This window comes from Callospermophilus lateralis, chromosome 12 (assembly GCF_048772815.1).
Source record: "Callospermophilus lateralis isolate mCalLat2 chromosome 12, mCalLat2.hap1, whole genome shotgun sequence".
NCBI classification, from domain to species: domain Eukaryota; kingdom Metazoa; phylum Chordata; class Mammalia; order Rodentia; family Sciuridae; genus Callospermophilus; species Callospermophilus lateralis.
This window is the reverse complement of record NC_135316.1, coordinates 69726439-69739657: the sequence shown is the minus strand read 5'-3', so window position 1 is coordinate 69739657 and position 13219 is coordinate 69726439. Positions and strand designations below refer to the sequence as shown.

At 31.7% G+C, this 13219-nt stretch overlaps 2 protein-coding genes across 3 annotated transcripts in view; one reads left to right on the top strand and one right to left on the bottom strand.

Moving 5' to 3' along the window:
* The window catches only part of Gtf2f2 (general transcription factor IIF subunit 2), a 156226-nt gene that overhangs the window by 74551 nt on the left and 68456 nt on the right, over positions 1–13219 (bottom strand). The window lies entirely within an intron of this gene.
* Kctd4 (potassium channel tetramerization domain containing 4) lies at positions 2101–2880 on the top strand. Its single transcript, XM_076872690.1, has one exon. The coding sequence runs from the start codon at positions 2101–2103 to the stop codon at positions 2878–2880; it is 780 nt and encodes a 259-aa protein (XP_076728805.1).

Below are 13219 nucleotides of genomic sequence, written 5' to 3'. Positions count from 1 at the left end.
GATGACTGAAGAGGATCACAGTCCCACGCCCAGCAGTCCTGCCTCACCTCCTACCTCCTTGCTCCCGTGGAAGCCCATCCTGTAGCAGAAAGAGTGTCAAGACTTCCCCAGAGTCTCATACCTGTCTGTAGACAGGTCAAACAGGGTATAAAGAAGCAATGCAGCATTACATAGCATATAAACACATTATTTTATTTAACATATGAGAAAATTCTAGCACCGTCTCCATCACTATGGTACAGTCACGCTGTATTGATCCTGGTGTCCCATAAAATTCATAAATGAAACTGTTATATTTTTATTAATTCTACTATTATATTATGCTACTTGTATGTAGTGACCATCTGTAATGGTAACATAAAAATCCATGCCACATTTCCAATCTGTGTCCCTCCTCCAAATCTATTAAGTATTTCTTTAAAAGTTTTACGTATACAAAATATCTGATTCTGAAACAGCAAAATCAATGCAGACATAAGACTGTCAGAATACAAGAGCAAACTCTTATTAAAATGCTGTTAAGACTGAGAGGAAACATTAGACTAAGTGTTGGCTTTGCCATTAACAAGTTGTAAAGTCCAAGATAAAACACTAAAATTGTCTGGAATGCAATTTTAACTTTCGTAAAATGAGACAGTTGAATTTCATCATTTCTAAGCAAAAATTCAGCTCTGAAAATATGCCTCAGTTTTCAAGTCCAAATTCAATGGGCTTTTGATAATCTCAATGATACACACAGTTAAGAATATTATCTTTTATATCTGAAGGAAATCTAACACTGTTGAGAGAAAATAAAAGGTGGACATTTTTAAAGGAATCTAATACTTCTAACAACATACAGCTGAATAATTTTAAAATACCTTTAGTGCAACAGAAACATAAATCAATTTAATTTAAATTTAAAGTCTAACTCTAAAAACAATGTAATTCTTCAGAATAATTTAGTAGATAGGTAGGTCAAATAATAGTGCACTGGGGACAGGGTTCACATTTCTCACCACTGTGCCTTTAAATTTTAGAAGTTAAAGCTTCATAACATAAAATGCTTTGGAAGGCAAGTTATAGAGGAAGCGGGGGCATCACAGTCACACAGTTCTTTGACCCTTTGGGAAATAAGCCAACAAATAACAAACAAACTTGCCTGTGACATTACTCTGTAGTAGATATTCTGAATCTTCATCTTTCTCCTATTTCCCCAGCACACATGCACACATACCACATACACACAGTGCTGTATTTTCTACAATAGTCTTTGTTCAGCACTGAAGCAGGTTTAGGGTGAAACAAGCTCATATATATTTCACAGGAAATCATAACCAAAAAAAAAAAAAAAAAACGTGAACGAGTACTACAATGCCTATTTTATTTTTCCTTTAAGGTAAAAAAATAATAATAATTTGTTAAAATATGTTATGAAAATTTATTCCCACTTAACCAAGAACCCCAAATCAGAATCACATGCAAATCCAAACAAATTCAAGTATGATGCCACAAACAAGAGGTTTAAATATTCTTACTTGGGTCTCAAAAATGATGACTACACTACTGTGAAATATGTGACTTTTTATAGGAGAGAAAATTCTATACACCTAGGCCCTTTCAGCTTAGTTTCCTACTTATGATTTACTTTTTAAATGACATTAAGGAACATTTGCTATTTACCAAAAAAAAAAAAAAAAAAAGACAGCATTATTCAATATTAAGCCTAACTGGCTGAGAAATAATTTAAACATTTTGAAAATGATAAATTCACATTTTTGTAGAATTAAAAACATGTAACTGTTAAACTGGTAAGAGGAAAATCAATTTATTCTGAGTAATTCTTAGTACTTCAAAGAATATAGATAAAAACCCTTCACAACAATTCCCTGCCCTGATACGGTTAAATGCAAATTCTCTTTTCCATCTTACTCCAGAAAGCTCCTGCATACATAGCCGACACGCCACCTACTGCAAAACCGAGCTGACAGCACAGGCGATGCTGCCAGCATTTCCATTCCATCGCCAGGCTGGGACTGAATAAAGGCGTGTTTGTGTGGTAGTGTTTCTGTTTTAAAAGCCTCAAGCCAAGAAGAACAAGCTAAAATAGCATCTTCAGAAATGGAGCGTAAAATAATCAGAAGAGAAAAAGAAAAAGAATATGAAGGGAAACACAACAGCCTGGAAGACACTGACCAAGGAAAGAACTGCAAATCTACACTGATGACTCTCAACGTTGGTGGATATTTATACATTACTCAAAAACAGACACTGACCAAGTACCCAGACACTTTCCTTGAAGGTATAGTAAATGGGAAAATCCTTTGTCCATTTGATGCTGATGGCCATTATTTCATAGACAGGGATGGACTCCTCTTCAGGCATGTCCTAAACTTCCTACGAAATGGAGAACTTCTGTTGCCAGAAGGGTTTCGAGAAAATCAACTTCTCGCACAAGAAGCAGAATTCTTTCAGCTCAAGGGACTGGCAGAGGAAGTGAAATCCAGGTGGGAAAAAGAACAGCTAACACCCAGAGAAACCACTTTCTTGGAAATAACAGATAACCATGATCGTTCACAAGGACTGAGGATCTTCTGTAATGCTCCTGATTTCATATCAAAAATTAAATCTCGAATTGTTCTGGTGTCTAAAAGCAGGCTGGATGGATTTCCAGAGGAGTTTTCAATATCGTCAAATATCATTCAATTTAAATACTTCATAAAGTCTGAAAATGGCACTCGACTGGTACTAAAGGAAGACAACACCTTTGTCTGTACCTTGGAAACTCTGAAGTTTGAGGCTATAATGATGGCGTTAAAGTGTGGTTTTAGACTGCTGACCAGCCTGGATTGTTCCAAAGGGTCAATTGTTCACAGCGATGCACTTCATTTTATCAAGTAATTACCTGTCTTATGAACAAAGACAACAAGCATGCAGCCAGCAAGCTTCGGAAAACCACAGCATCAAAGGCATCCCAAATAGCGTGCCCAGCTAGCTCTGTACTACAGAGCCCTGCTGCTAATCAAGTACTGTGAGCTAATGGTATGTAAATTGTATCGCTAAAGATGTTCTTCTCTGGGGTGTTCCTGCAGATTGGACTCTTCCACCTAAAATGAAAACAGTAATCTTCTATATTCTATAAATAAAGACTGAATGCTTTTTGCTATTTGTTTATTTTTCCTTAAGCTGTCTTTTAATCAGAATGTCTTGGGTACTTGCACAAAAAACAAGCATGTACATTATCTGTAGTGCATTTCAATAAATGGTAATAAAATATTTTAAGGGGCTTTAAGGTTTAAAATCCTTTCTACTTATGGCAGAAATTTACAAAGAAACTGAACTGGTAAAATTACCACTGAAAGCAAAACAGATGTGCAGATCTACCTAGAGCAGAGCTATAGTGAAACAAAATGAGACTGTATAAAGCTTTTAAAGCTATTGATTTGATTTTTAATAGCAGGCACCAAAAGCTTATTCACAATTTCTGTATCTCACGCTGGAATTATAGCTTAATTGATAATTTGCTGAGAATTCCTAGAAAACTGCTTGATGACAATAAAAAATAATTAAAAGCACTGTTAGCTTCTTTGCTTGTATTATAATGATAAAAAAGTTACATGTGTCACTTTAAAAACAAGTAGTACACTTGATGATTTCACACATTATTATTTATGCACTGATGTAATCGACCAGAAGGCTATAGTAACCCTGGATGGTCTTATGAGTAACAAAAATCAGCAAATTCATTTCTTTGCACACTGAACTCCAATACAGCATGAATAATATTCTCAATGGAGTGCATGGTATTAGAATAATAAAGAAGACCATTTTCACAATCACCTAAATATGTGTTCATTTTCAAGCTCAAAAATATTAAATGAACATCACTAAACATTATTGTCATGGAAGAACTTTATTGATTCTTTTCAATAACTATGTTGATGCTAAATCTTAGACATGAGAGTTGTGTTGATTTACCCATGCTAATTTTTAAAAACTGTTTTACATGTGGTTGCTTTAATTAGATAATCTACAATCTGAACTCTTTAAATGTGAGTGCATCCCCCTTTCCCCCACACAAAGAACAGCTAAATCATTTCTATGCACTCATTCTTTGGTTTCTAAGAACATATTATATCTTAAATTTGCTCCTTTAAAAATAAAATATTAAAATTGATTACTAAATCTTAGATTTAATGAACCTCAACAAAAGATTTCTGAAAATGTTGACTGGGGTGATACTGTTAAATTAGTACACATACCAAAATTTTGACTACTCATAAAAAGTTAGAATGAATAAAGCTAATACTTATTCACAGAACTATAAGTGATTTTCAGTTACAATATTTAGGGTAATATAAAAGTTGGCTGTGTAAAAGAAATCTTTTTAAACCTATTATCCCAAAAAGTCTTTTGAAAAATTCACACTAAAAACAACAGTAAACTCCACATCAACTACACAGTTTTTTCTTTATGTATACTGAGAAGAAAATGTTTTTGTTAAAATAGCAAACTTTCATACTTACTTTAAATGGTTTAATCAGGACCTAAAGGAACTGAAAAAAAAAAAAAGGGAAAAATAGTAAAATCTAACAGTCACTATAATTGAAATGTTTATATACTGCTCCAGTGTATGGATTTATTTTTCTTTGGCATTTTACTTCAATACACAAAAAATGGTAGTAATTTAATGTCAAAGTCAGATTTGCTCTAACAAGATTTCATTACCGATAATAAAAACAGCCCTGACTGATATATTTTACAGGAGATATGGTTGAACCATCTCCTTAGAAGTTATTACAAGTAAGATTTTGCATCAATTCACAAAAAGATAAATTAAATTTTACATAACAAAGTTAATATTTTGAGAAATCACTAAAGAAATCAGATTCATTTTTATATACAACAAGCAAACAAATCATATCTAGATGCATTTAATTTCTCCTCAAGCTTCTGATAAATCACAGTATTATAAAACAATGTAATAATTTAGAAGAAAATTTGACTAGACTGGTTATCCTTGTAACTTTTCATAAATGTACATTATTATTATTATTATTTGTGTTATTTGTATGTCTATGTGGCACTAGGAGTCGAACACAGGGCCTCATGCATGCACGAAAGCACTCTGCCACTGAGATGCATCTCCAGTCCTAAATATACCTTCTGAAATTAAAAATTACATGTATTTGGACTTACATATTCAAATGCCTGTAATATTGCACTATGAATAGAAAACACCTAGGTTTTGGTGTTTTCTGAAATCATTTAGAAATATATTCTATTCAAAAAACTCAAGAAATCATACAAAATGCCGACTATAATCCAGAATAAAGCTTTTATCACATTTTGTTTGCAATCAATGAAGAATTTTTCTCAAATCTTATAATACTGTAAAGAATAAATCACAAAGTGATTCTTTATCTGTCTTTTTTGAAAGAAAGGCAATAAAAAGGTTACTATAGTTGCCTTGAGCTAAACATATATTCTCTTGTATTTGGAATTAGCCCATGCAATGATTTTAGCACCAACTTTAAAATATGCAAAATACAAACATTCCTGATGACTTTTACTATATTTTCAAAATGTATATGGCTAACTAACTTAAGCATTTGAAATGTAATTAATAAAAAGTAACGTCTGTTAAGTGTTTTACTATGTACAAGATATTATGCTATGAACACAATTATCTCAGTTAATCCTCAAACAACCCAAGAAAGATACTGATATTTTCTTATAAATGAAGAGAGAAAGACTAACATGCCTAAGATCATGGAACCAAGATTTAAAACTCATAGCAGTTCCAGAGCCAGCAGTAAGTATTGCCTAGTTTCTAAGGCCAATTATATTTCTAACACCTAAAACATGGCACAAAATAGGCATTCATGAAGTAGGTCTGAATAGAAAATCCCAAAATATAGAATCTCATGATGCAAGAATTCCTAAAATGTTAAGTGAAAAACTGCACTTTGGAAAAGCAAATAATATTTTTAATGTCATGTCATGTCATCTAAAGAACATGAAGTGAATCATCTATCTCACAAAACTAAAGAATATTTCAAATTTGTCTATTTGTGAATCTAGATTTTTACATATCAGGTTTGCTGAAAAGAAGGTTAACTTGTTATGACTTGTACAATCCACCGAACTAATACCTTATGAGAGAAAATATGGTAAAATGAAACTCACACAGATTCTGGAACCAGACTTGGGTTCAAATTCCACTACTTCCACTAACTTGTTTACAGGATCATAAGCAAGATCCTTAACTTTTAAATTTTCAACCTCTGCACAGCAAAACAGGGATAATATAATTATTTGATAGGCTTTTGAAAGGTTTAATTTAAATTCTGTATTTTATGTAAAGTGCTCACCCTTCACAGACTTTCAATAATAGCACTGATTATTGTCTAGTGCAAAGGCACATTCACAGCCATTAAAAACAGGCATAAAAACGCACACTTCATTAATTAGGCTTTCTACTTAAACAAAGAACTTTTAACAAATGCATACTTAATTCTGTGATGAAGTACTATAAGACACAAAAATATTCTTTAAATTACTATAAGCAAACAGATTTCATTTTATTGGTTTAAAAATGCATATGAGTTTCTTGGGAATTATTTTTTAGCTTCAGAAAAATCTACAACAAAATAAATATAGCTGCTGTTTTATAAGCAATTTAAAATCAATGGAAGCAATACATGGGATCATGCAATCTTAAAGATACGTCCATCTAATAAATTATGATTAAATATCTTAAAATGCAATTGTGTTAGTCACAGTTAAAATTACAGCATTTGAATCATAATTAATTGTCTTGGTAGTGAAGCAGAGACGTAATATGGACTATCCAAAATAGCATACAACTTAGAAATGATTTGTATCTAGCTTTGACATACATTACCTCTTCTGTACTAGGCTTGTCTTCCTAATCATATTTTGCTTATGTTAATATTAAAATTAATTTGTTTTTGTCAACACCCACCAAGGGAGTAATGTTAAAGGAACACATGCTGGGTGGCGAGAAATATACAAGATAAAATCTAAAATAATTTATAAAAAGGTGACTGTATTCTTATTTTTCTTGACAAAAATACACAATAGCTCAAGAGTTTTTAATCACACAAAAATCACTGCTATGTTACCTTATAAATTGTTTAAATCAATGGTAATTAAAATTTCCTAACAATGCCTAAAATGTATCTTAAGCATTTTGTGTTAAATACTAAAACTCTAGTTTTATTTCAAACTATTTTTAAGAAAATATTAAAGAATAAGAATTATAATATACCCCTTTATTACATATATTTAAAAATGTTTTCTATTTAAAAAACATAATAGTTAACCTAAAAGCATGGTTTTTCCAAATCAAGAATTCCAGAGTATTTAGTTACTTAAAACAACTTTTAATAATTGCCTTAAAAAAAAAAAACTGGTTAAATTTTAAAAATTCCTCTTTGAAGACAGGTTAAGTTTATAAAAGTAATTTTGATACTGTCTTCTAGAATGTTGAATACAAATTTTTCTATATTATTAAAGTGCAAAACTGAGCAAATCTACTGATTTATTCTTAATTGCACCTCACTGATTTTTGCCTACATAAGACATGTTTATTAACTTATCTTTTAGGATACTTAAGAAATGTTGAATGAGACTAATTTTTATCTCAATGGTTACTTAAATTTGATAATGTTTCATCATTTAATATGTTTTTTAAAGGGAATGAGAAAATTTGGAATTTACTTTTGATAATCATTATTATTTGAAAAATTTTTATTTATATTTATTTTTTTAAATATTTTAAATAAACACAAATAAACATACTGTGACATCCTAACAAAACTATTTTGATTTCTAAATTTTTTTCTGTACCTGCATAGATATTTTACAAGAAATTCCAATAGAAAGAAAAAAAGAAAAACTACACGCAGCTGTGCATGGAAATAATTATTAATAATGGCTAGGTAAGTGCTCAAAGCACCAAAAAATCTACAAGTCATAGGTGATTCCTTCAGAGGAGATTTTTAAAAAATATTTTTAAATTGACAAATAAAAGTTACATATATTTATGGTATAGAACATAATGTTCTGAAATAAGTATGCATTGTGGAATGACTAATCATGCTAAGAAACATATATATTATCTCACTGACTTATATATGTATATATCAGTGAGAATCCTTTAAAAGTATACACTATTATTAACTATAGTCACCATGTTGTACAATAGGAAAAATCATACATGACTGATTTATAAAACAACCAAAACTGAAACCATAATACACATGTCTAATTGTTATAATGCAGCCAAAAAACACCACATTAAGATTCAGTATATAAGATTCAGGTACTTTGAAAACTGGAAGTAGGATACATTAAAATGTCACTGTTTCCCAGTTATATTTCCTTTTCTTTGTGTCCCAGTGAAAAATTTAGATTATCTGAGAATCAGGCAGATTGCACTTAATGAAGGCAAGAAAAAGGTGGCTCAACTATAACTCTTGCTATTACAGAACAAAGCATTACTGTGTATACTGTAAAGTTCATTAATGATGGATATGAAGAAAATAACAAACTCATGCTTATATAAAATACATACAGATTTAGACAATTAACACTGAAATGCTTAAGTGAAGCCAAAGGCTTAAGTAAAACTGTTAAATGCATTAAGTAAAACTGTTCCTAATCTTCATTTTGAATCAGCCCAAGACCTTCCATTTAACTAAAGGTTGTAATAAAAAATTTCAAGCAGAATTACTTTTAACTCACTTTATATTTTAGACTTAACATGTACCTTATGGTAGTTTGTTTTAAGGGAGGTTCAAGGCAGTGGAAAAGGAAAGCAGTTGGAAGCTTCAAAATCAAAGTAAAAAGAGATATCAATTCTTTAATGTTAGGAATGACTAGTGAAATAAAAGAATAAAACTACTTCTAGAGAAACTAAACGTTTTCCAACAACGTTTCCTGCAAAGAAATCATGTATGGTTGTTTCTGTGTGTTAGAAAAGATCAGCCCTCTGGGAAAGTATGTGAATGAGTCAAAAATGAGAAGAAAAAGTAGAAGATACTGGGAACCTGACCCTTTAACAGAGGAGATAATAAAAACATCTGGCATTTGTTGAAGTGATACTCAGTATCAGGCACAACACTAAGTAATTATATGCTTTATCACTTTCAAAGCTCCCAACACACAACAATCTCATGAGGTCCTGGATAGAGATTGCTAGCTACTTTCCCAGTATCCATTTTTCCCTTCTTTGTTAGAAATCAAATCTAATTCAGGGTGGCAACCATAAGCAGGTTAACTTGCATTTCCCAGTGCTCTATGGCTGCTAGTAGGCTACAGCCAAGTTTATCAAAGTATGACCAATGGAATCTAAGCACAGTGAGACTTTTTAATAAGCTCTTAAGCATTACAAAGTTATTGAGCTTCTTTTGCCCCTCTTGCTTCCATTTGCTGCCTGAAATGTAGATATGATGGTCATAGTTACAGAAATCATTCTGAATCACCTTAAGTCACAAGCTAATGAGAGAGTTGCTGATGATCATGGAATCACCTTAGCAAACCTGGACTTCTTACTGTAGAGCTTCCTTTAAAGGGGGAAAAAATATGTTTAAGTCACAAATATTTTGAGATGTCTGTCAGAGTACTATCCACCTGTTAGAGTTGTCTGCTAACAGGTGGATAGTACTAGAACCCTTATTTTACAGATGAAAAAACAGGGACCCACACAGTTAGGCAACTTGTCCACAATCACACAGCTAACAACCTTCAAGTGCCAAGCCCTTAACCACTGAGTGATACTGTCTTCAGAATGGACTGAAAGAACTCAGTGAAAAACTCAATAGAGGACAGGAGGTTTGACAAAGGGCAAGATAATGCTGAAGGAATATCAGTACCTCTACACTTTAGACTAGGACAAGACCTAGCTTAAAATGGTTGGAAGCAGCCCACAGTTACCCAAAAGGATATTCAGCCTAAAGGGTGAGTATACTGCAAGAAAAGACTGGGGCAGAAAATGGTGGGGCTATAATCAAAGAAGTGAGAGGTAGTGATTGGTAGGTCAGGGATAAGAACTCTAAACAGGGAAGAGACCCACATGAACTGGGCAGATTATTGGATTAAATAGAGAAGAAATAGCTATCAACTGGGAAATACCTATGAAACTGATTTCTAAATATGAACTAAGAATTCTTACAGAGAACATCTAAGAAAAAGTAGAATATCTTTAAGCAAATGGGAAGAAGAAATGTATTTATATAGCATGTTAACAAAGGAACAACATTACATATTTCTGAGATCCAGTAAATTTTTGGTACTGCCCCAATTGGAGGTAGAAAAAAAGTACAGAGGTAGAAGGAGAAAGGGTGTAATCTTGTTTCCCTACAGTATCAGGCAATTTTTCAAGATCTTATGCAACACCACAAGGCATTTGAATGCTTTGTTTCAGAGACATTTGGGAAGAAGTAAAGTATGAACTCTAAAAAATAGAATTGGTGGGAGCTAGAAGTGAGAATAGCCAAGTTTTTAGAAACAGTAAAGTATGAATGAAGAAAGGATTTCATAAGGGCTATCTCCAGGGGGTGGGGGAGATGCTACTGCTTTAACCAGCAGAACACTTTCTTCAGTGGTCGAAATTAACAAACTTATGATAAACGATTCAAACAATTAGACATTTTCCCCCAACAAAATGTCAACAGAAGCAAAGAAAATCTTCAGTTAGCTCTTGTAGATGAAAATTAAAATGTTGGAGTACTGATGCTAAAACTCATGCTATGTTTGCAAAAAACAGGCAAAAAGTGACCCAAATGACCCTCAGTAAGTTTTCCAGACTCACATAGCTACAATATGATGATCAATTAATGGCAACACACATTCATTCACAGGCAAATAGATTTATATTCACTTCTAAAAATACATATTAATTGTTTTCTTATTATATAATGACATAAAATGTAAAATTACTATTTAAAACCTTTATTTTGCACAGTTACCTTGTAGGCAAATATCTATAAATCCTTTAAAGATCCAAGCACAAGCCAAGAACAGTAGTACACACCTATAATCCCAGTTACTTGGGAGGTTGAGGCAGGAGAATGGCCAAGTTCAAGGACAGCCTTAACACTTACAAGACCCTGTCTTCAAAATTTAAAAAAACAAAACAACAACAAAAAAAGAGCTGGGGATGTAGCTTGATGGTAAAGTGCCCATGGGTTCACTCCTTAGTATGGGTGGAGTTGGGGAAGACCCAAACACAAGTATACATGTAAAAATACCAGAAACAGTAAAGTATTTTGAAAATTAGCAAATTAATAAATGAAAAATGTGAACCAAGGCCAACACAGCTAAATCTCTGAAAGTTGTATTAATTAACCAAAACAGAATGAAAACTAATAGAAAAGCATTCTTACTCTTAAGGACTCAAGGAAGATGCCTAATCACAAAGTTCATCTAATCTTTTATAAAATCACATGGGGGAAATACAGGAACTACTGGCAATTCTTGGTCAATCTTGCTGATCTAATTTAAATCACTAATACCATTTTTTAAACATTAATGGTAGATTTATATTTTCTTTTAATATAATACAGGCCAAAACAATTTATTATCTTAGGCCCATATTTTTAAAATATGTCTATAATGGACACTTGTTTAAAAATGTCTTTGTAGTCTTAAGTATAAACTCACACATGCAGAACAATAATAAAGAATACAAGAAAACAAATACAAAAAAAGAAGAATTTTTAAAATTCACAAATGTTTGCTGAGCATGAATTCATACCAGGCACTTTGCTAAACACTTTTGTTACTGCTATGTTCAATTTACAACTGAAGAAACTGAAACTTAGTAAAGAATGAATCTAAGATTTCAGAGTACATAGTGAAAAATGGAATATTTTAATTCAGCAGTCAGGTTCGAAATCCCTCTCTCAACTACAACAACACATTCTCTCAACCTAAACTCTTCCTTTTCCCTTTAAAAAGCAGAAAGCTGTTTCTCTCCACTTATGAAAAACAATATTTGTGAAACATCTTTGTAATACTGATGGGATTCAAAGGTAAAGTTGCTCAGCTAAAACTGTTTTTAAGAACATTAGGAATAAATGTTTATATATGAGTAACTGACACATTTTTAACATTTTTAGTTATTCATTCAAAGATTCCCCAAAGGATCTCTCTTAATTGACCCTTTGCATGTATTATTTTAAAGTACTATAGAAATTACTTTTCTTAAAATTACTGTGAATATGCAAATAAATTTCAAGCTCTCCTTAGCTGAAATGAATAGAACTGTCTTTATTAGGACAGCGAATGAGAAGGTAAGGAGATGTAGCTGAAGAGAAATTCATGCCATATCTGAAAATCACTTCTATTTTTTGATGACAACATATGACAAAGACCGCTTAAGACACTGGCACTTACCAATATAAAAATATATCTCTTTTAAAGAAAAATTCATGTCTTCTTCAAATCACTACACCCTTCTAAAGAAAATATTAAGACATATGGAAAAAGTAATTAGTACAACAAATTAATTTAAGTAACAGAAGCAAGTTATAATAAACCCATGGAAATAATTAACAGCACAATCCATTTTGCTACCAATAAAACTTGAGAAAAATAAAACAGCCCATCATTTTTTACATGATATAAGCAATATGAACCAAATTAGACCAGAGTTAATAATTATGACAAAAATATGTACCTAAATTTCAACATCAAAAGGAAGTCTGAGGAAAAGAGAAAAGGAAAGTATAGTTCAACAAATAAGACAATTCTTCAATAGAAATGTTTATAGTTTATTGTCAACTCAAACAATAAACATTTATTATGAGTTAGAACTGCTTTGAGAAATTAAAACCTACTTCTCTCTCTCAAGAAAATTAGAAAATTATATTATACATCTAATATAGACACAAGTAGTAATAAGTCTCAAGTGCAGACTAAAATTTTATAATGGACCTCAAAAGAAACTGCTTATTTTGTAAAATTCACTCATGAAAAAAAAAAGCGATCTAACATTGAAACTAAAAAATAAAGAACAAAAATAAATAATTCAAGAATAAAACAGTATGATCAAAAGACTAGAAAAATACAAACTTATTTACAACAATAAGGCTAAATAGCAGGGGAATAACTGTAGAATGTTAATACTGAAAGCCTTGACAAGGTGATAATACAATTGAGAAAATTGTTTTGAGGAACACAATTTCCTAATATTTCAAACAGAGAATAG